Raw genomic sequence first — 16,652 nt, 5'->3', positions numbered from 1 at the left:
AATTACGTTTTGCAGTATAGCAGCCATATCTGTGCTGATCGTAACAGACGCGTTTTGTTAGAGAGTGAGTCTTCTGTAGGTACCTAGTACTATTATTTATTCTGTGGTACCTGTTAAAAAAAACGTTTTTTGCAGAGTGAAAACTAGGAGGATATGCTGGGACCTGCCGGAGGCTTTGCCCAAGAGTCCTGTGCGCCTCTACGACTGCCACCTCGGCGGCGGCAACCAGGAGTGGAGGTACGAACCGGTGAGTGAAATCTGTTCCATAATATTTTAAAGTTTCGCGTTTTGAATACATATTAACTCACATTATAGACGGGTCTAACGCGAATTATATTCAATTACCTTGATTTACCGACGTTTCGACACAGGTTTCACTGGTCGTGGTCGCGGCTGACTGATGTCCCAGCAAAATGCCACCACATTGCCATGCCATGCAGTGTTGGAAATGCGACCACGACCAGATGGCCGCTATATATGCAATAGCGCTATATATAGCGGCCATGTTATTGTGACGTAGGCTTGTGTCACTCTGGGAAGAGAAGACCATGTTTTATTAGACTATGGAAATCCTTCCAAAGTCTAATAAAACATGGATCATGCATCATGGATGGAAGGAAGTGTCAACTTTCTGGGGTTGTGTTCCACTTACTTACTCCGTTGGCTCAGCGACCCAAAATGAGACTTGGCCTGACACAAGACAGGGCCACTTTTGTCGGTCCTGTGCGACCTCGGAGTTGTGTCCATAGTTTTAGAATATTATTCTGTAATGTGTGCTAGTTTCAGTAGTCATTTTAACACTGTTTTTCCTCAGAAAACACACCAAATTCACAAATCACGTGAAATATGCCTGGACAGCTCGGCAGCTGACCAGAAGTTGTTCGTATCTGGTTGCAATAACAGCTCGGAGTCGCAGCGTTTCCTGATCGACCACGTCGACCACGACGCTCTGTCGCGCTGGGACTCGCTCCACCTCACCGTCACGGGGCCCGAGGTGCCCGACTGGTACGTAGATCAAAAAGGACAGGTATGAGGGAAATTGAAGGGTAACGAAACAATGTAAACAATATGACTGCCACCCTGAGCGTAGAGAAATATAGTAAGAATCAGGGCTCGAAACCGTTTTTTTAATCCCAATATTTTTTATTACTTTATGCTCCTTTCGTAGGATTGAATCATGTATCCAGATAACGACTTCGTATTATTAGATTGACCCATCAACAATGAAATAATAAACCAAAGAACGAAAAAGAACTTAATAATACCGATATTTTTTGGATGCAGAAAAAAACAGTTCCGAGCCTTGGAAGAATAGAGTGATCACATCAGTTTTGGTACCAAAACAACTATTATTTTCGCAGTCGACATCTAGCATCGAGTAGCGAAATTATTAGTACCGCTACTTGATACTCGAATTCTCTAGTCTCGCGACTCACGAAAATTGTATTGAACAACAATTTACAACTAATATTAAAAGCAGAAGACGTTGAAAATAGAGTTCCAGTTAATCCTGTTATAATGTTAGCTGAAAATTGTTGAGTATTAGACTTAGCGGTGCAGCATCTATTGTCAAGTAGCGGTACTGATAATTCCGATACTTGATGCTAGATGTCGACTATGAAAATAATAGTCTTTTTGGTACTAAAACTGAAGTATGGAGCAGCAGTATGTATTTTTTTCTCTATGCTATGTGGGACGCACGGAACGCGCGCTCCGAGCTCATTAGCTCTTGCCTCACCACACACAGATCAGGTTGAGTCGCTCGACTCATCTCGCTGGAGCGCAAATTTAGTAGGAGTAGGGAAGGTAGGAATCCTCAGGCTACCAAGCTAATCGTCTATGAAACTTAGTACTTAGTGCTTTACCTATTTTGAGATAGATCTCAAAGCAAAAAGCCTAGTGATTTACAGAAAAGTACTCCGCTGTAGGTAGGGCCTAAAGCTAGTAGAATGCGTCCTGAATAATATTAAATATTGCATTTAAATAACGGTAAAATGAAATTTGGTAAAGTACGGCTCTTCTCAGGTGAATTTTTCGCTTCCAGCCTTAATCTTTCAAACAAAGGCCATTGTCTCTATTATCGAAAAGCCGCTAGCTACCGACTTACCACGTGCCAGTACAACATTCATATTGAAAAACAACCGGTATCGTCATAGTATTAAGGTTCAAATTTAATGTCACTGATATTCTAGATATTACGTTTTGGTAGTGCAGGACGATAGACCGCCCGAAGCGACACATACGGCAAACATATTATTTTGATACTTACGTGGTGAAAAATGAAACACGGTTATTTATGACTTTCATATTATTCCTACCTAAACTCCTACCTAAAGCTTAAAGTACCTACCTTTGTTTTTCGATATTAATTTATTAATAATAAGTAGGTAGTAAATAAATAAGATTCTTTTTTATTAAATTTGTGTCTTCATTTTGGATTTTTATTGTTACAACATTCTTATAATACTCGAATACTTACATAATTATAATTAAAATATTAATAACAAGTCTAACCTAATAGTGTATTGCATTTACAGCATTTACAGTAAATGAATAACATTTTATTACATTGATCGAAATATTAAAGTGACTTCCCAACTAGCAAAATAGTCGTATAAGAATTGATTTACTCAGCCTGTAATCGTATAACAGCCGAGTTACGGTTGTTGAAACACCAATATATCGTATAATAGCGGTTAACTCGACTATTTAGCAATTTTCGCTAATTAGTGCTATAATCATGTCGTATAAACGTTTATAGCACTATCTTTTAGCACTTTTATTCCACCTTTTAATAAATGCTGAATTAGCGCTACTAAATCACTTTTATTCAGCATAATTGTTCTATTAAAATCATATAACAGCTATAGAATAGCTAATTGCCTGAATAAGGCGCTTTAATACAACTGTTACTCAACTCTCTTCTCTGTTGCTATAAAAGCCTATTAAAAGCAATCCAATAACCATTTGGCAACAATGCTGCTGTAACAGCGCGCTTATATCATAATTCGGGTAATGGGGCTCAAACCGCTGTTATAGGAGCTGAAGTGTATTTACAGGTTTTATTCAAAATGTATTCAGCTTAGAGTACTTTTAAAGAGTTTTGAACTACATTAACAGCACAAGTCAGCCATGTTGTACGTTTCAATATAGTCCGGTGGCCAACTGCATGAAACCCTACCTGATAAAAAAATAGAAAATCCTACTCTGTAGGGGTAGCTGACTTTTAGTAGCATCAACTGCTCTTGGTCGGGCGCGGCTTAATTTCGCAAATTTTGCGTAAATGGCAAAATAGTGGCACAAAAATTCATCAAAAAAAAAAACCCCATCGTATAATAGAATGAAACTTGCAGGGTAGGATAGCTGCCTTTGAGGACAGCAAAACAAAAGTGGTCAGCTACATCCTGTGTTGGCAGGTTCCTGTGTTCGACCGAATTTGTGGTACCACGTGACAACTACAATTTACCTCATCGAAAAATAGAATGAAAAAAACTGATTGTAATACCTACATTAAATTTGTTGACGTATGTCTTGGTCGGCCTCACCTTAGCCTGATAGCTTTTGCAGTCCGTCCGCATTAAAAAAAATGTGAATGGCAGCAATCCTACCATACAAGTGACATTCTATTTTTCGATGAAGTAAATTGTAGCTCACGTGGTACCACAAATTCGGTCGGACACAGGAACCTGCCAACACAGGATGTAGCTGACCACTTTTGTTTTTTTGATGAATATTTGTACCACTTTTTTGCCATTTGCGCAAAATTTGCCAAGTTAAGCCACGGCCGACCAAGAGCAGTTGAAGCTGCTAAAAGTCAGCTACCCCCACAGAGTAGGATTATTCTATTTTTTTATCGGGTTTCATGCAGTCGGCCACCGGACTATAAATCCATAAACATGGCGACAACATGTGCTATAAGTGTAGCAGTAAACGCAGTTACTCGACTTATAGTCGAATTAATGAGATATAACAGAAACTAGATCGTGTAAGCAAATTTTTACTTATTTTAATTAATATTTTTTTATTGAAATTTAAGAAAATAGGCGGCCCATGAATATATATGAACCAGTGCCTTTGGTTTTATCAATAAAGTATTTTTCGCGCTAGGTTTTACTGTATTACGTGTACTTACAGACAGTAAAAACTTATGTACACAATCACGGTAAAAATAAATGTCATGGATGACAGCAGTAAAAAAATACTTAAGTACCTTTTTGTTTTATTAGATACGTGAAGACGATTAGGCCTCAAACTTAATCAAATAATTGAAATATAATCGCTTACCTGAGATCGTTTTTAGCACATATTTGTTGAATAAAAGCATTTACTGCACTCTTACACATTCAAAATGCCGAGTAAAAGCAATTTGGCTACTTTTACGAAACATTTTTGCTGAGAAAAAGCAGTGCGGTTGCTTTTATAGAACAGTTTCACTGAGTAATAGCAAATTGATAATGTTTATAGAACAAATAATCGAATAAAAGCACTATCGTTGCTATTAAAACACTAGAAGCGCTTTATATCAACTTTTACTCAACTCTTACAGCATCGATTTGCTTCTTATACAGCGCTTACTCTATTTTTATAACACTTTTAGTCTGTATAAGTGCGCCTTTTCGCGTTGAGTAAACGCTTACAGGACTTTTATTCGACTGTTTTTACACCGTTTATAGCACCAAAAAGCGAAAATAAAAACGTGCTCTCAACTTTTATAGCACATAGATTTGCTAGTTGGGTTTATTCTTTACAATGAGTAGGTACTTAATCTTATCTTTTTAATCGATCTAATACCTTTACACGAGCAATTCTTGTTTATTTATACAGTGTGGAAAGATAAGTCGGGCCCTGGAGGGAAACTACCTTAAATCCTTAAGCTGGCTCATTTTACTTAAAGGAGACATTCCTTTAATCATCATCATCATCTCAGCCATAAGACGTCCACTGCTGAACATAGGCCTCCCCCTTGGACCTCCATCAGCATGATGGGGGGTGATTGCCATAATCGCCACGCTTGGCAGGCGGGTTGGCGATCGCAGTCGAGTACACTGAATTTGAGGGACGCTGCTGCCCGTCCACCGGTGGTCTTGGACGTAGTTTAAGAACATACCCGGGTCCACACATTCCTTTCCTTTATTTTCACATTCCTTTATTTTTTTAAAAGAAACAAAACTGCATTCAAAGATTTTCTAAAACTCGCTTGCCTCGCCCGGGACTCGAACCGACTAAAAATTCCAAAAAATAAAAACTCGTAATTTTATTGTACTAGTCGATACAGTTAATGTTAATGATAACATTTCTCCAAGAAACATTAAAGGTCTTACACTTGTCTGTCGTACAAGATATCCATAAAATCTAATATTTAGTACTCAAGATTTCTTTAGACAAGCAAAATTGAAGAATAAAAGAAAAAATCTTTGATTACAGTTTTGTTTCTTTTTAAAAATAAAGGAATGCCTCCTTTAAGTAAAATGAGCCAGCTTAAGGATTTAAGGTAGTTTCCCTCCAGCTCCAGGGCCCGACTTATCTTTCCACCCTGTATATACATATATATTTCGGGTCTCGGAAACGGCTCTGACAATTTGGATGAAATTTGCTATATGGGCCAATATGGGGGTTTTCGGGGCTGATAAATCGATCTACTTAGCTAGGTCTTATCTCTGCGAAAACGTCTTTATATGTTTTCCGAGCAAAGCTCGGGTCTCCCAGATACTGTTGTGTTGTATGTTTATGATATTTAGAAATTATAGTTTATGTAATTTTAATGTTTTAAAGTAATGTGTTGATAGTGTAACCGTGTGTTGGTAGTCATTTTTGTAGCCGGTTGTATCCCTACGTCTTTGAGTTCCCGTTCGTATTTATTTAAATTGTTTTGTGTTTGTGCTATTTAACAATTTGGATATTTTTTTGGTAACATGATAGTCATGTTCAAAGGTTTACTTAAAGACCTGCCATTTAGATATTGTTTACAGTCAAGCACAAGAGGAGATGTAATAACTAACTTTATAAAGATATGTAAGTTTACAGTATTTGTGTTTAGTCTATAATTTTACAACTAACTGGGGTTGAGAAAACTAATACAGACAACACAGCCCAGCACTTAAAAATAAAAAGAATACTTTTTTTAATGTATTTTAACGGTAGTTGTACGGTATACTTTTATGAGGCTACGGATTTAGTGCAATAATGTATGTAAATTTTTATACGTATATTTGTTTAATGAAATGCTATTGTGTTTATATTTTATTGAAATGTTGAACTGAGTAAGACTTCTATCGAGTTAAATTGTTGGACCTAGTAAAATTTGAATGTGTTTGGAATTACTCAGCAAAGCAGAGCTAGAGTAGTTAGTAGTTATTATAGTATATTATATTATGTCAAGATACATATCTCTGTTTGTTTTGGTGAACGAAACTAAAATATACTTTTAGCGGCGTTATTGACTATTTTATTTAAAGTCAATTTTTATTATTAGACCTGATATTTTGAGAATACGATTTAAAAATAAATTAAATTAACCATACAATTTCTTATGTAAAATTAAAGGGCCTGGACCTACCTGAATGAGTATAAGTAGTGTCATAATAATAAATATAAAGTAACAGAATATTTATTTAACAAATAATCGCAGTTGTAAACTTACTAGTTATTTTGGCAAAAAATTGTTGACTTACCTTATAAGTCATTATTATGTTTCTATTATTGGTAAAACGACAGCACTTGTTAAAGATACCATATGAAAAGAAGTATCTTTTAGCACTTTTACTTTACCATTTTTGCCAAATATGTTTTACCTATTTTCTTAGACAAGTCATTTGATAATAAATTAGCTAAGTAAAATGTTATTACAAAAAAAACTTACGTATTATTTTTGTGTAAGAATATTAGTATATAAACTAGATTTATCTAGGAGCTTTAGATATTGAGTAATGCGAAATCGAGCTTTTGTCATACAGAAAATAAATGTTTATAATTAAGATTACCTATTGTAATAGGTAATCATAAGATACCAGTAATTAAAAACGCGATTAATTAAAAAAACACGTTCCTAACGAAAATAAATTTTAAATCTCCATTATATCTCCCTTTAGAGCATTTAATAACTGGAGTCGCTTTTAAGAGCTTACCCCTCTGCCGAAAACCTTGCCCAATTGTGCAAAATTTTGTATGGACTGACATGGCTATTTGCACGTTATGTACGTAGAAATCATGTAGGAATACTAGAAATAGCAAACCATTTGACGTCCCCTCTCCCGCAAAAACCAGAAGACAGTTTTGTACAGAAAATGATAGCCATGACGTCTCCAGTTACTAAATGCTACTCGTATCTCCCATATAGAGACGATATTAATTGATATATTGATATGATATTGTGTATGGCAATAAGGTTTCTATTCGTATGTGACTCTGGCACGCATATCTGTTACATATCACTAGTTGTACGCAATCACTTAGAAATTGTAATAAATTATTTTTATTACTTGGATATGTTTGTTTTATTGAAAACCTGGGGCCTGTTGCATAATAAAATACTAGCTAATACTATTAGTGATGTTATATGTAAAATCACTAATAGCTAATAGTATGTACAGTCAGCAGCAGAAGTCGCTATACACTCCAGGTGCTCAAAGAGAGGTAAACGTTTAAACTGTCAAAAAGTTGTTGACTGTCATGGTAGCATTAACTTACTTGTGAGCGCTCAACATGTCACAAATATCTTAACAGTCGCTATTCATTAATTTCTACACTTACAACAAATCATTGATACCTTAGCTGTCAAAAAACCACTGGTATCTAAGCGGTCAACGTGTCAAATATATCTGAACAATATGGAAAAATAGACGTTTAAAGCATACATGTATGGTCGTATATTGAATGAATAATAGCTATGCTAATTTCAGGTAAAGCGTTTTGACAATCATCGAAAGCAGTACAGTCTTGTCACCACAAACATCTATCTCACGTTTTGCTCTTCAGCCATTGACAGGGGCCTGTCAGTCAACTTACTGCAAACTATTTCTTTTATACTGCGATCATATATAACTAAGGATACCGCCTTTAGGAACATTACCGTTCAAATTCTCGGGCCAAATTAGCACACATACACAATTACGCCTACAGTCAAATAAGACGACGCGTTTACAGAGCCTGTAATCAAAGCTGGTAAACGAAATAATAGTCATCTTTATTACACTAATGGTACATAGCTAAGTGTAGATGAAATGCATATAATGTCAATAACTACCAATCAGCGACATTAATCCGCTAATAACCTTCTTGCTATACGTACTGGCCGCTGAGAGTTCGCGGTTCATATTTGATTAGAATATGACTTGGACAGGGATAGGTTTATGCTATACAGTGAAGAACCAGTCAAATAATTCACGTATAATAATTTAATGCAGATTAAAAGATAACTAGTTAAAATGTTGTTATGACATGACAGACTAACTCAACATAAGTAAATATATCATTGTTGTATAAATGTATTCCGCTATAATAAGTATTTTGTATATTTTATTATCAATCTGCATGGCAGTGCGAAGTCACGTTCAGGTATAGTCTGTCCGTTTTTCTAAGATCAAGTACGCCATAGTAAATGTATGGCGAACTTGATCTTAGAAATAGGACTGGCTATACAGTCTGCAAAATTTACATGAGTACACAAATCGGGTCAAAAATATTTGAACAGGCGGAGTCACAATAAATCCCCACTTTCAGTTCAGAATATTTTATATGTATATAGCCGGTCAAGCAAGTTTGTCAGTAGAAAAAGGTGCAAAATTAAAATTTTGTATAGAACTACAGCCGTTCGCGCGCTTACATTTTCTAAATTTGCCGCTCTTATAATATTTTAAACTTTCGCGTTTTGAACACATATTAACTCACATTATACGAAACGAAACTGATTTACGTCGGTAAATCAAGGTAATTGAATATAATTCGCGTTAGACCCGTCTATAATGTGAGTTAATATGTTTGCCGCTCTTTTCTACTGACGGAAATGGCTTGAGAGAGAACCTACATAAATGTGACAGTAGAGGGTGGATTCAAATGATCAACATTTTCAGATAATGTGTGTATTTGTTAAATTAATTCAGTGAAAGCATGATAGGAAAAATGTATCTACATATAGGAGACCGGGTATGATTATCTCACGGGTTATATCTTATGAATAGAACATATTCTAGATATCTTGCCAGGCATCCACTCAATTTCATGTCTCTCTAATTGGACAGCTTTTTTCCATAGTTCTCTGCGAATAGCATCTTGTAGGAATCTGAATGGAAAGTAATGTAAAATGACAATACCAAATTTGATTATTAATTTGAAATAACTAGGTCGTTTTTTTATAGCTCCATCTCATGAAATAAAAAAGGAAAATACAAATCTGTAAGAAGGAATTTATTACTACATTTATAATGACCTATATAGAAAATACCTAAACCAAACACAAGTTAATAAAATAGTCTACTTCATTTAGCATAACACCATCCCTATTATCCTCGCAATTTAAAAAGTCGTATGTTGTTATGAAAGTCGTATGCAGTTGTTACGTTTTAGCTTAGCACGGTAGTATTGAAAACAAATCGTCATGTTTTTTCCAAATTCTACTGAAGTTATCTGTTTACTACAAGTGAAAAGTGATTCCACTGTCCTTGGTATGAACTAAAATAACTTCTGCACCACTTCACGACACATGAATATATTTTTAATTACAAAAAAACGTTGTTTTTATAAATCAATTTAGCCATTTGTCACTGACTGTCATCTCGGTCGTACTGAGATTGCCAATCGAGCAGTTTGTAAGTACCGCCTATCGCGGGGTAGTTTGCGTTGGGTCATAATTGAGCGGACAGAATACTTCCATGTATAGCATTTCGCTGCTTTTATATAATAGAATCATCAAAATGAATGAGTGACACATAGCGAAAGCTAACTGAAGCCGAATTTAGAGCCAATTGTCAAGGCACGTTGTGGTCTTGTTACTAAGGCGTTTGCTTTTCAAAGCAGAGACCCCGGGTTCAAATCTCAGTCGGACGCACCTAGAGATTACAGCTTTTTTTGTGGGTTTCATTTCTATTATTGATTTGTGGTTTTATATTAATCTTGTGGTTTTATATTATATGTTTTTGAAGATATGTCACATGTAGCGTATATGCGACTTTCTAACAGGACGTTGTAGTTAGGTTTGAACCCGCAGTGGGCGTCCTTAAGATTACTCCTTTGCGGAATGCCATTTGATGTAAATTCCTATGGTCAACAGTTAGCATATTACGTAGGTATATGCATGGCAGTGATGGTTTTATCGCATACACATACATCTATAGAAGAGGAGGCACCGTTCTTTCGGATCATGGTTGGAACCAACAAAATAAACAGAGGAGTCATAGTTGGATATGCTTAACACCTTTATACTGCCCGTGCTCCTCACGTGGGGCCACGGCTAGCCTCTATTACAAAACCATAAGGTTTACATGTCAGATTGGGACAGTGAACGTGTTAAGTTTCAATTCTATTATTTCCTCCTTCGTTCTTTGATCGATTCGGAGCATCGTATTATAGTAGTATATAGTATATTTTAGTACAATAAGCGGGCTAAATAAATATATTAACATATAATATATGCTCTACGGTTTGGAAAAACGGCCGCCTATGACAGTTAAAATAAAAAACCGATCATTCTCATATAACCTAATACTTATTTATTGTCTAAGTTTGACACTTGACGATAAAATACTTCTTTAAGAAAGGTGTCAATTCGTAGCTGCTACAGCATTTTTTTAAAAGTTAAACAGATAAAATGTTGATGCTTAGTTACCATTGAAATAACAACTGCTTAGCAACTGGTGGCACCCTGACTGCTGACGTACATGATTGGCAGTGCGTGTAGGTATTAATGACAGCAGCTTGAATTTGAGTGCTTAGTTACTACTGAATTTCTAACCGTTATTGTCATTGTGATTAAATAAGGGTGTATGTGTTAAAGAAAAACTCAGAAGTTAAGATATATGTGACGAACTGAAAGCCTACGCTATAATGACAACTTAGATGTCCTTATTTTTGTGACGATTGAAGTGTATATGTTTTCTTGGACACCTTACCCGCTCAGGTATATCTGATGCTGACTGTACCTATTATTTATTGCATCAAACACAAAAGCTGTCACGCGGACGCCACGTCACCGAAGTGTCAAAACTGAAATTGAACTTTACGCATATGCACTTAGGTCTATGTTGCTCAGTGGTATGTGACCGATTAATCCGTCTTTGGCGTAGGACCTGCGGTGCGGATATATCGGTCATTGGTGTGCAAAAGGGTTAACGTTCTATTCAGGTAGGACGAAGAAAAAAATGCCATATAATTTAATATTTTTATTACATATTCCATTAGAATACTTTCTATGTTATTACTGTACATGCTGTCGCACGCACTTCTAGCGAGTACGGAACTCTTTACACATCCAGAGTCTTAAAGGGGCTACGCTTCTCTACTATAGTACAGGTAAATGCAGTTCGGATCCCGGACTATGCTACGCCTCCCGACTATGTGAAGCGCTCTATTACATCTAGAAGCTGAGTCTATTGCTTAGAAACATTGATGATAATCGATAACAGTACAAAACGGCAAGTTCGGAAACGAATGGTTTCTAATACAAATTTTGTTTCGGAAAGCGTAAACAATATTAATGTTGCCTTTCCACTGAGTGGAGATTAGAGGAGACTGATTCCCACCAATAATACACGTCTCTTCTCCGATCCGTTGGATTACAACCATAGTCTAATAAAACATGGTCTTCTCTTCCCAGAGTGACATAAGCCTACGTCACAATAACATGGCCGCTATATATAGCGCTATCGCATATGATCATATAGCGCTGTCGCATGATGACGTAGGCTTGTGTGTAAGTATATTATTATCCATGATTACAACCGATGCTATTGGCTGATTTCCGTGTCTCCTTTCATCCCCACAGTCAGTAGAAAGGTACCCTTATGGCGACACGGAATCATGATGTTCTAATGTAAGTAACTATGACAAGTATGGTACTAACGGAATTATTGTTGTTTGTATTACAGTCTTAGAATCAGCAGCAAAAATATGTCAACTGCAAACACATTAATATCTCCTGTGTATTTTGATTGTGTCATGAATAATGATGGTAAGCGCCACTTGCGACACTTGTACCATCCCACTAACCCGCGGTTAACCGGTTAAACCTGGAGTTACCATGGTTACCAGTACAATTTGATTTGACACTGGGTTAACGGTTTAACGGCTTAACCCCGGGTGCAAGTGGCACTAAGAAGCCTAGATATTTCTGCATTTGATTGAACAGTCAGTGCCCTGCCTTAAGTATTCAAGCATATTAGGCAAGTAGGCATGTCACCTGCATACTTAAGTCTGGGCACTGAGGGCCTACTGTGAAAAAGGAAATTTCGTTATCTGCCTCTCTATCGCTCTTGCATATTCGAGTGATAGAGAGGCAGATAAAGATGTCTTTGCGGTAGGGCTTCTGACTCTAACTACAGTTATTTTAGTAAGCGGTTTTGCACCGACACGCAGCGACAAAATTTGATGATTTAACATGATTCTTCTTGATTGTTCTATTAAATATTTATTATTTCGACAGTCTAGTTCGGCAGATTGCAGTGCCACCTTTTGACATTATCAAGACCAGTAATGAAGTATTTTTAAAACATTTCTTCTATTAGATGTTTGACGCTATTGAAAATTATTTTAGCGATATTGCAAAACGATTTGTCCTAACGACAAATCACATAATAATAATAGAACTTGATACTGCAGTTATTTATTTATTAGGGCTAATTTTAAATAGATGTAGTACAGATTTAGTGCATATTATTTTCATCGTACTTTCTCGGAAACGTTCGTATTTGTCATGCTACCTTCGTCAACCTCAGTACTTTTTACGAGATTTACTGAAATAGCAAGACACGTTCGTACGTTTCCGTGAAAATACGATGGAAAATAATTCATAATTATGCACTACAACTGTAGTTACTGATGTGTAATGCTCTAGTTTCCTAGGATAGCGGTGCCGTCATATAGCGGCCGTCTCCATACAAATACTACGACATCCATATTTAGCCGTATTATTTAGTATGGAGACGGCCGCTATATGACGGCACCGCAATCCTAGGAAAACCGATCTTAAGCCTTTGTCAGTATCAAGTGTTATTATTAGAGCTGTTTCATACTGACGTTCAGTTTTTTGCGGGTACGGTTTTTTGCAGGATCCCGTTTTAGTAGTATAGGTGCTAATACATAGTAACTTTCACACGAGGATTCTGTTTGGGGGATCCTGCATGCATACTACAGAAAACTGGATCCTGCAAAAAACCGTACCCTCAAAAAACTGGGTGTCAGTGGGAAACAGCTCATGTATGTAGATACATTGAGTGAGCCGCAGTCGCCCGTGGAGTAGTTTCTAGAGCCTCTCTGCCGATATATTACACCATATCCTAACTTAGAGGGTAAATTATAAATAATTTCAAGCGTAAAGATATGTACAATATTTTTACAGATTACATCTCAACTTTAAGTACCTATTTACAAATTAGAATTCTTTATACATTATAAAAAAGAACTATACCGCTCTAGTATTATATCACCGCGAAATCAATAACTACATTCACAATAGATATATATTTCATTATTATTAATTAATTTAAATAAAAATACACCTTATAGTTAAATAAATGATAAGACGTATTACATTACGACGTATTGCTTTTTTAGTCACATATTCCAAAAATATCACCAACGCTGGGCCGTCCGGCCGCCGGGTGCCGTGGTACCCACCGCAACAATTTTTGTATCAAATATTCACGCCCACATCAGTCAACTAGCTACTTAGTACCTCTAACACAGAGTAGACACCACAATTTAAATGATTCACATTTATGGACATACACTATCAACTACAGTTATAAATTACTCCTTGCTCGCTGACTTACTGTAGAGGAATTCACAAATCACAAGTTCGGACACTAGACCGCCCAAAAACAACAGCATTAATTAATATTATAAACTCATTTAAAAAACAATTCATTATTAAAGATAAATTCAATGATAAATAGCAAATATAAACAATAAGGTATATAATATTGTGTATAGGAATAAATATGACTGACCGTTTGAGTTTTGCTTTTGAGCAGTCCGTGAACGAAAAACATAAAAAATAGTATTAAGTCTCAGTCTCTAGAAACGTGCGTAGAATGATAAGTCAGCAAGAAGCCTCTACATGTAAAACTACCCTTTTTATTGCACAACACATGCAGAAGTACGTATTAACGTTTTATGTAATTAAATTATTATATTAACTTTATTTGTCTATTTAGTATGAGGCCATTCTAATGGGATTACTGTATCGCTAGTTAGAACACTGTCTCTCCGAGTGGGCCACGCTACGTAACGTGCGAGCTCGCCCTACCGACGAGGTTCTACCGCGGAGTAGCTAGCGTTGTTGGGGTCATTCGATTTCATGTCAGAGGCGCTTTTATAAAAAACATTAGGTATAAAATATTGCTTAAATCGTAATAGTATTGCGAAGTAAAAAAAGACCTTAGGTCTAATTATTTAAAGGAACAACTACGAGACTAATAAAAATAGTATTTACAATTAACCAAATTACAGTATGGATAGCATGAGATATTTGGCTACAATGTGATAGGGCTACATTTTCGTGTAAATAATAATTCTAAGTGACGAGAGTATATTGATAAAAATATGTAGGTACTACTAAGATAATCTTTAAAAGGGTTAAAAATTGTGATCGTATGAGTATTTTGGTTTATTATGTTCAGTTCATCGCTCATTATTATATCTTTATTATTATGTTATCTTTATGACCCGGTACCCTGTGAGAGTTGTTCGTGAGATTCATTTTCAGTCCAAGAATGAGTAATAGGGCGAAAATATATTAAAAATAAGCTACAATAAGGGGATCAAAATAATTGACTCGCCTAAGTACGCAAAGCGGGTAACGAAACGCTCTACTATGGCCTATAAACGTAATCGTCCCGTCCGTTCCACAAACCGTCCTACTCTCCACAATATCCCGCTATCCCGATCACAACTCATCCTCAAAAGGCCGACATCAGTCCTATAAAAAATAAATCTAAAGCCGTTTCGAACCCGGAACGTTCCGATTCCGAATTCGAAACGGAGTCAAATGGCACGTTCAGACAGATCACGAGCGGTGGCGCGAGCGGCCGCTCTTTCTCCGTTTCCGCCGGCCGTCGCGCACGAAGACGATGTTGGCGGGGTCGTCGGCCAGCTGCGGGTAGCGCGACACGGAGTGCACGTCGCGGGCGGCCCAGCCGTCCACCACGCCGTGCGAGATGAGCTCCTCCTTCTCCTCCTCGGTCCAGGCGCCGCGGCCCTCCCAGCCCGCCGCCACCAGCGCCTTCTCGCGCTCCCACGCGCGCGCCGCCGCCCGCTTGTGCGCGTGCTTCAGCAGCTTCAGCCGCTCCGCCGCCGGCTCCACGCCGTAGCGCAGCACGATCACCGCCTGCGCCGACCCTTTGCCCACCGCGTGCACTCGGACCTGACAAATTAAATAGCTTCAGTTTATCACCATTCTTTCATAGACGACGCCATAGAGAGGCTTGTTGTTCAGGGCAGAGTGACACAAGACCCAAATTGCGGGCTTCGATGCGATGGACCGACCAAGTAGCTCTCACCGGGTCACCATTAAATCTGTGCGTGCGGAATGCTATAAATAGAGAAGCATGGCGGGAAACAACATAAAAGGCCGTACAACGACCTCAATGACCACGACTGCTCTGACAAGAGTATCCGACTAAGAAGATTTTTTCATACGTTAAGCCCTCGTCAGGTTGCACTGATACAACTTTTATGGTTTTTTTACTGCTTAAGAAAAATTATGACATCTTAAAACTTTTGGTTTCTATTCAAATGTGATTGTTTTCAAGAGTTTACAAAAATATACTTTGATTTGACTTTTTGTGTCATTTTCCTTTAGTACCTACATGAAATCTATTTTCAATTTGAATTAGTATACGTAATTACAAAACCAAAATACCTCTAATCCTTGATCATTCGTTTCATCCTGCGACACGTTGAACTTCCCAGACAACCGTCTCAGCTCCTCCATATCATCTCTGATCTTCAGCGAATTATCTTTGACGAAGTAGAAGACGTCCTGATCGTGTATGCTGAAGTGTACGTCGAGGAAGTAGGAGTTGTTGAAGACTGTGGTGATGACGTCCTCGACGACGCTGTTGGCGCCGTCGGCGACGCTGATGTAGGCGCGGCCGTCGACGCGCGAGATGAGCACGCCGGAGCCGAACACGCCGCGCTTGTACGACACGCGTGGCAACAGGTTGCGCGTGATCGGCTCCATCTTCAGGAGGGGTGTTGGCACGAAGTCAATGTCCGACAGTTTGTCGTTCACCTACAATGAACAGAAACATTAGGTATAGGCAAACATTTCGATTTATTAACTAAAGTGAAGGATGATCAAAATTGTGTAGATGTGCAATTTGCGGAATGTTTCCAAAAAAGTTCGTAGGTAATGTTGTTGAAAATGTCAGGAAATAGGAAGCATTCATTTTGGGACTTGATTTCGATTCCCATACAAAAATTTCCAAAATTTTACCATGTAG

General features: G+C 37.4%; 2 protein-coding genes across 6 annotated transcripts in view; one reads left to right on the top strand and one right to left on the bottom strand.

Moving 5' to 3' along the window:
• The window catches only part of LOC134666849 (N-acetylgalactosaminyltransferase 6-like), a 31,720-nt gene extending 24,237 nt beyond the window's left edge, over positions 1–7,483 (top strand). The window contains exons 13-15 of the mRNA XM_063524166.1: positions 136–247; positions 815–2,586; positions 4,732–7,483. Coding sequence (XP_063380236.1) covers positions 136–247; positions 815–1,033 — 331 coding nt within the window. The 3' untranslated portion in view covers positions 1,034–2,586; positions 4,732–7,483. The remainder of the gene's footprint in view (positions 1–135; positions 248–814; positions 2,587–4,731) is intronic.
• A 3,874-nt stretch (positions 7,484–11,357) lies between these two features.
• The window catches only part of LOC134666737 (teneurin-m), a 668,228-nt gene continuing 662,933 nt past the window's right edge, over positions 11,358–16,652 (bottom strand). For all 5 annotated transcript variants that reach the window (XM_063523982.1, XM_063523984.1, XM_063523986.1 and 2 more), the window contains 2 exons: positions 16,070–16,441; positions 11,358–15,571 (listed from right to left, as the gene is read on the bottom strand). In XM_063523982.1, coding sequence (XP_063380052.1) covers positions 15,215–15,571; positions 16,070–16,441 — 729 coding nt within the window. In that variant the 3' untranslated portion in view covers positions 11,358–15,214. The remainder of the gene's footprint in view (positions 15,572–16,069; positions 16,442–16,652) is intronic.

This window comes from Cydia fagiglandana, chromosome 8 (assembly GCF_963556715.1).
Source record: "Cydia fagiglandana chromosome 8, ilCydFagi1.1, whole genome shotgun sequence".
In the NCBI taxonomy this organism is placed as follows: Eukaryota; Metazoa; Arthropoda; class Insecta; order Lepidoptera; family Tortricidae; genus Cydia; species Cydia fagiglandana.
Note: the sequence above shows the minus strand (reverse complement) of the source record. Positions and strands in the feature narration are given on the sequence as shown.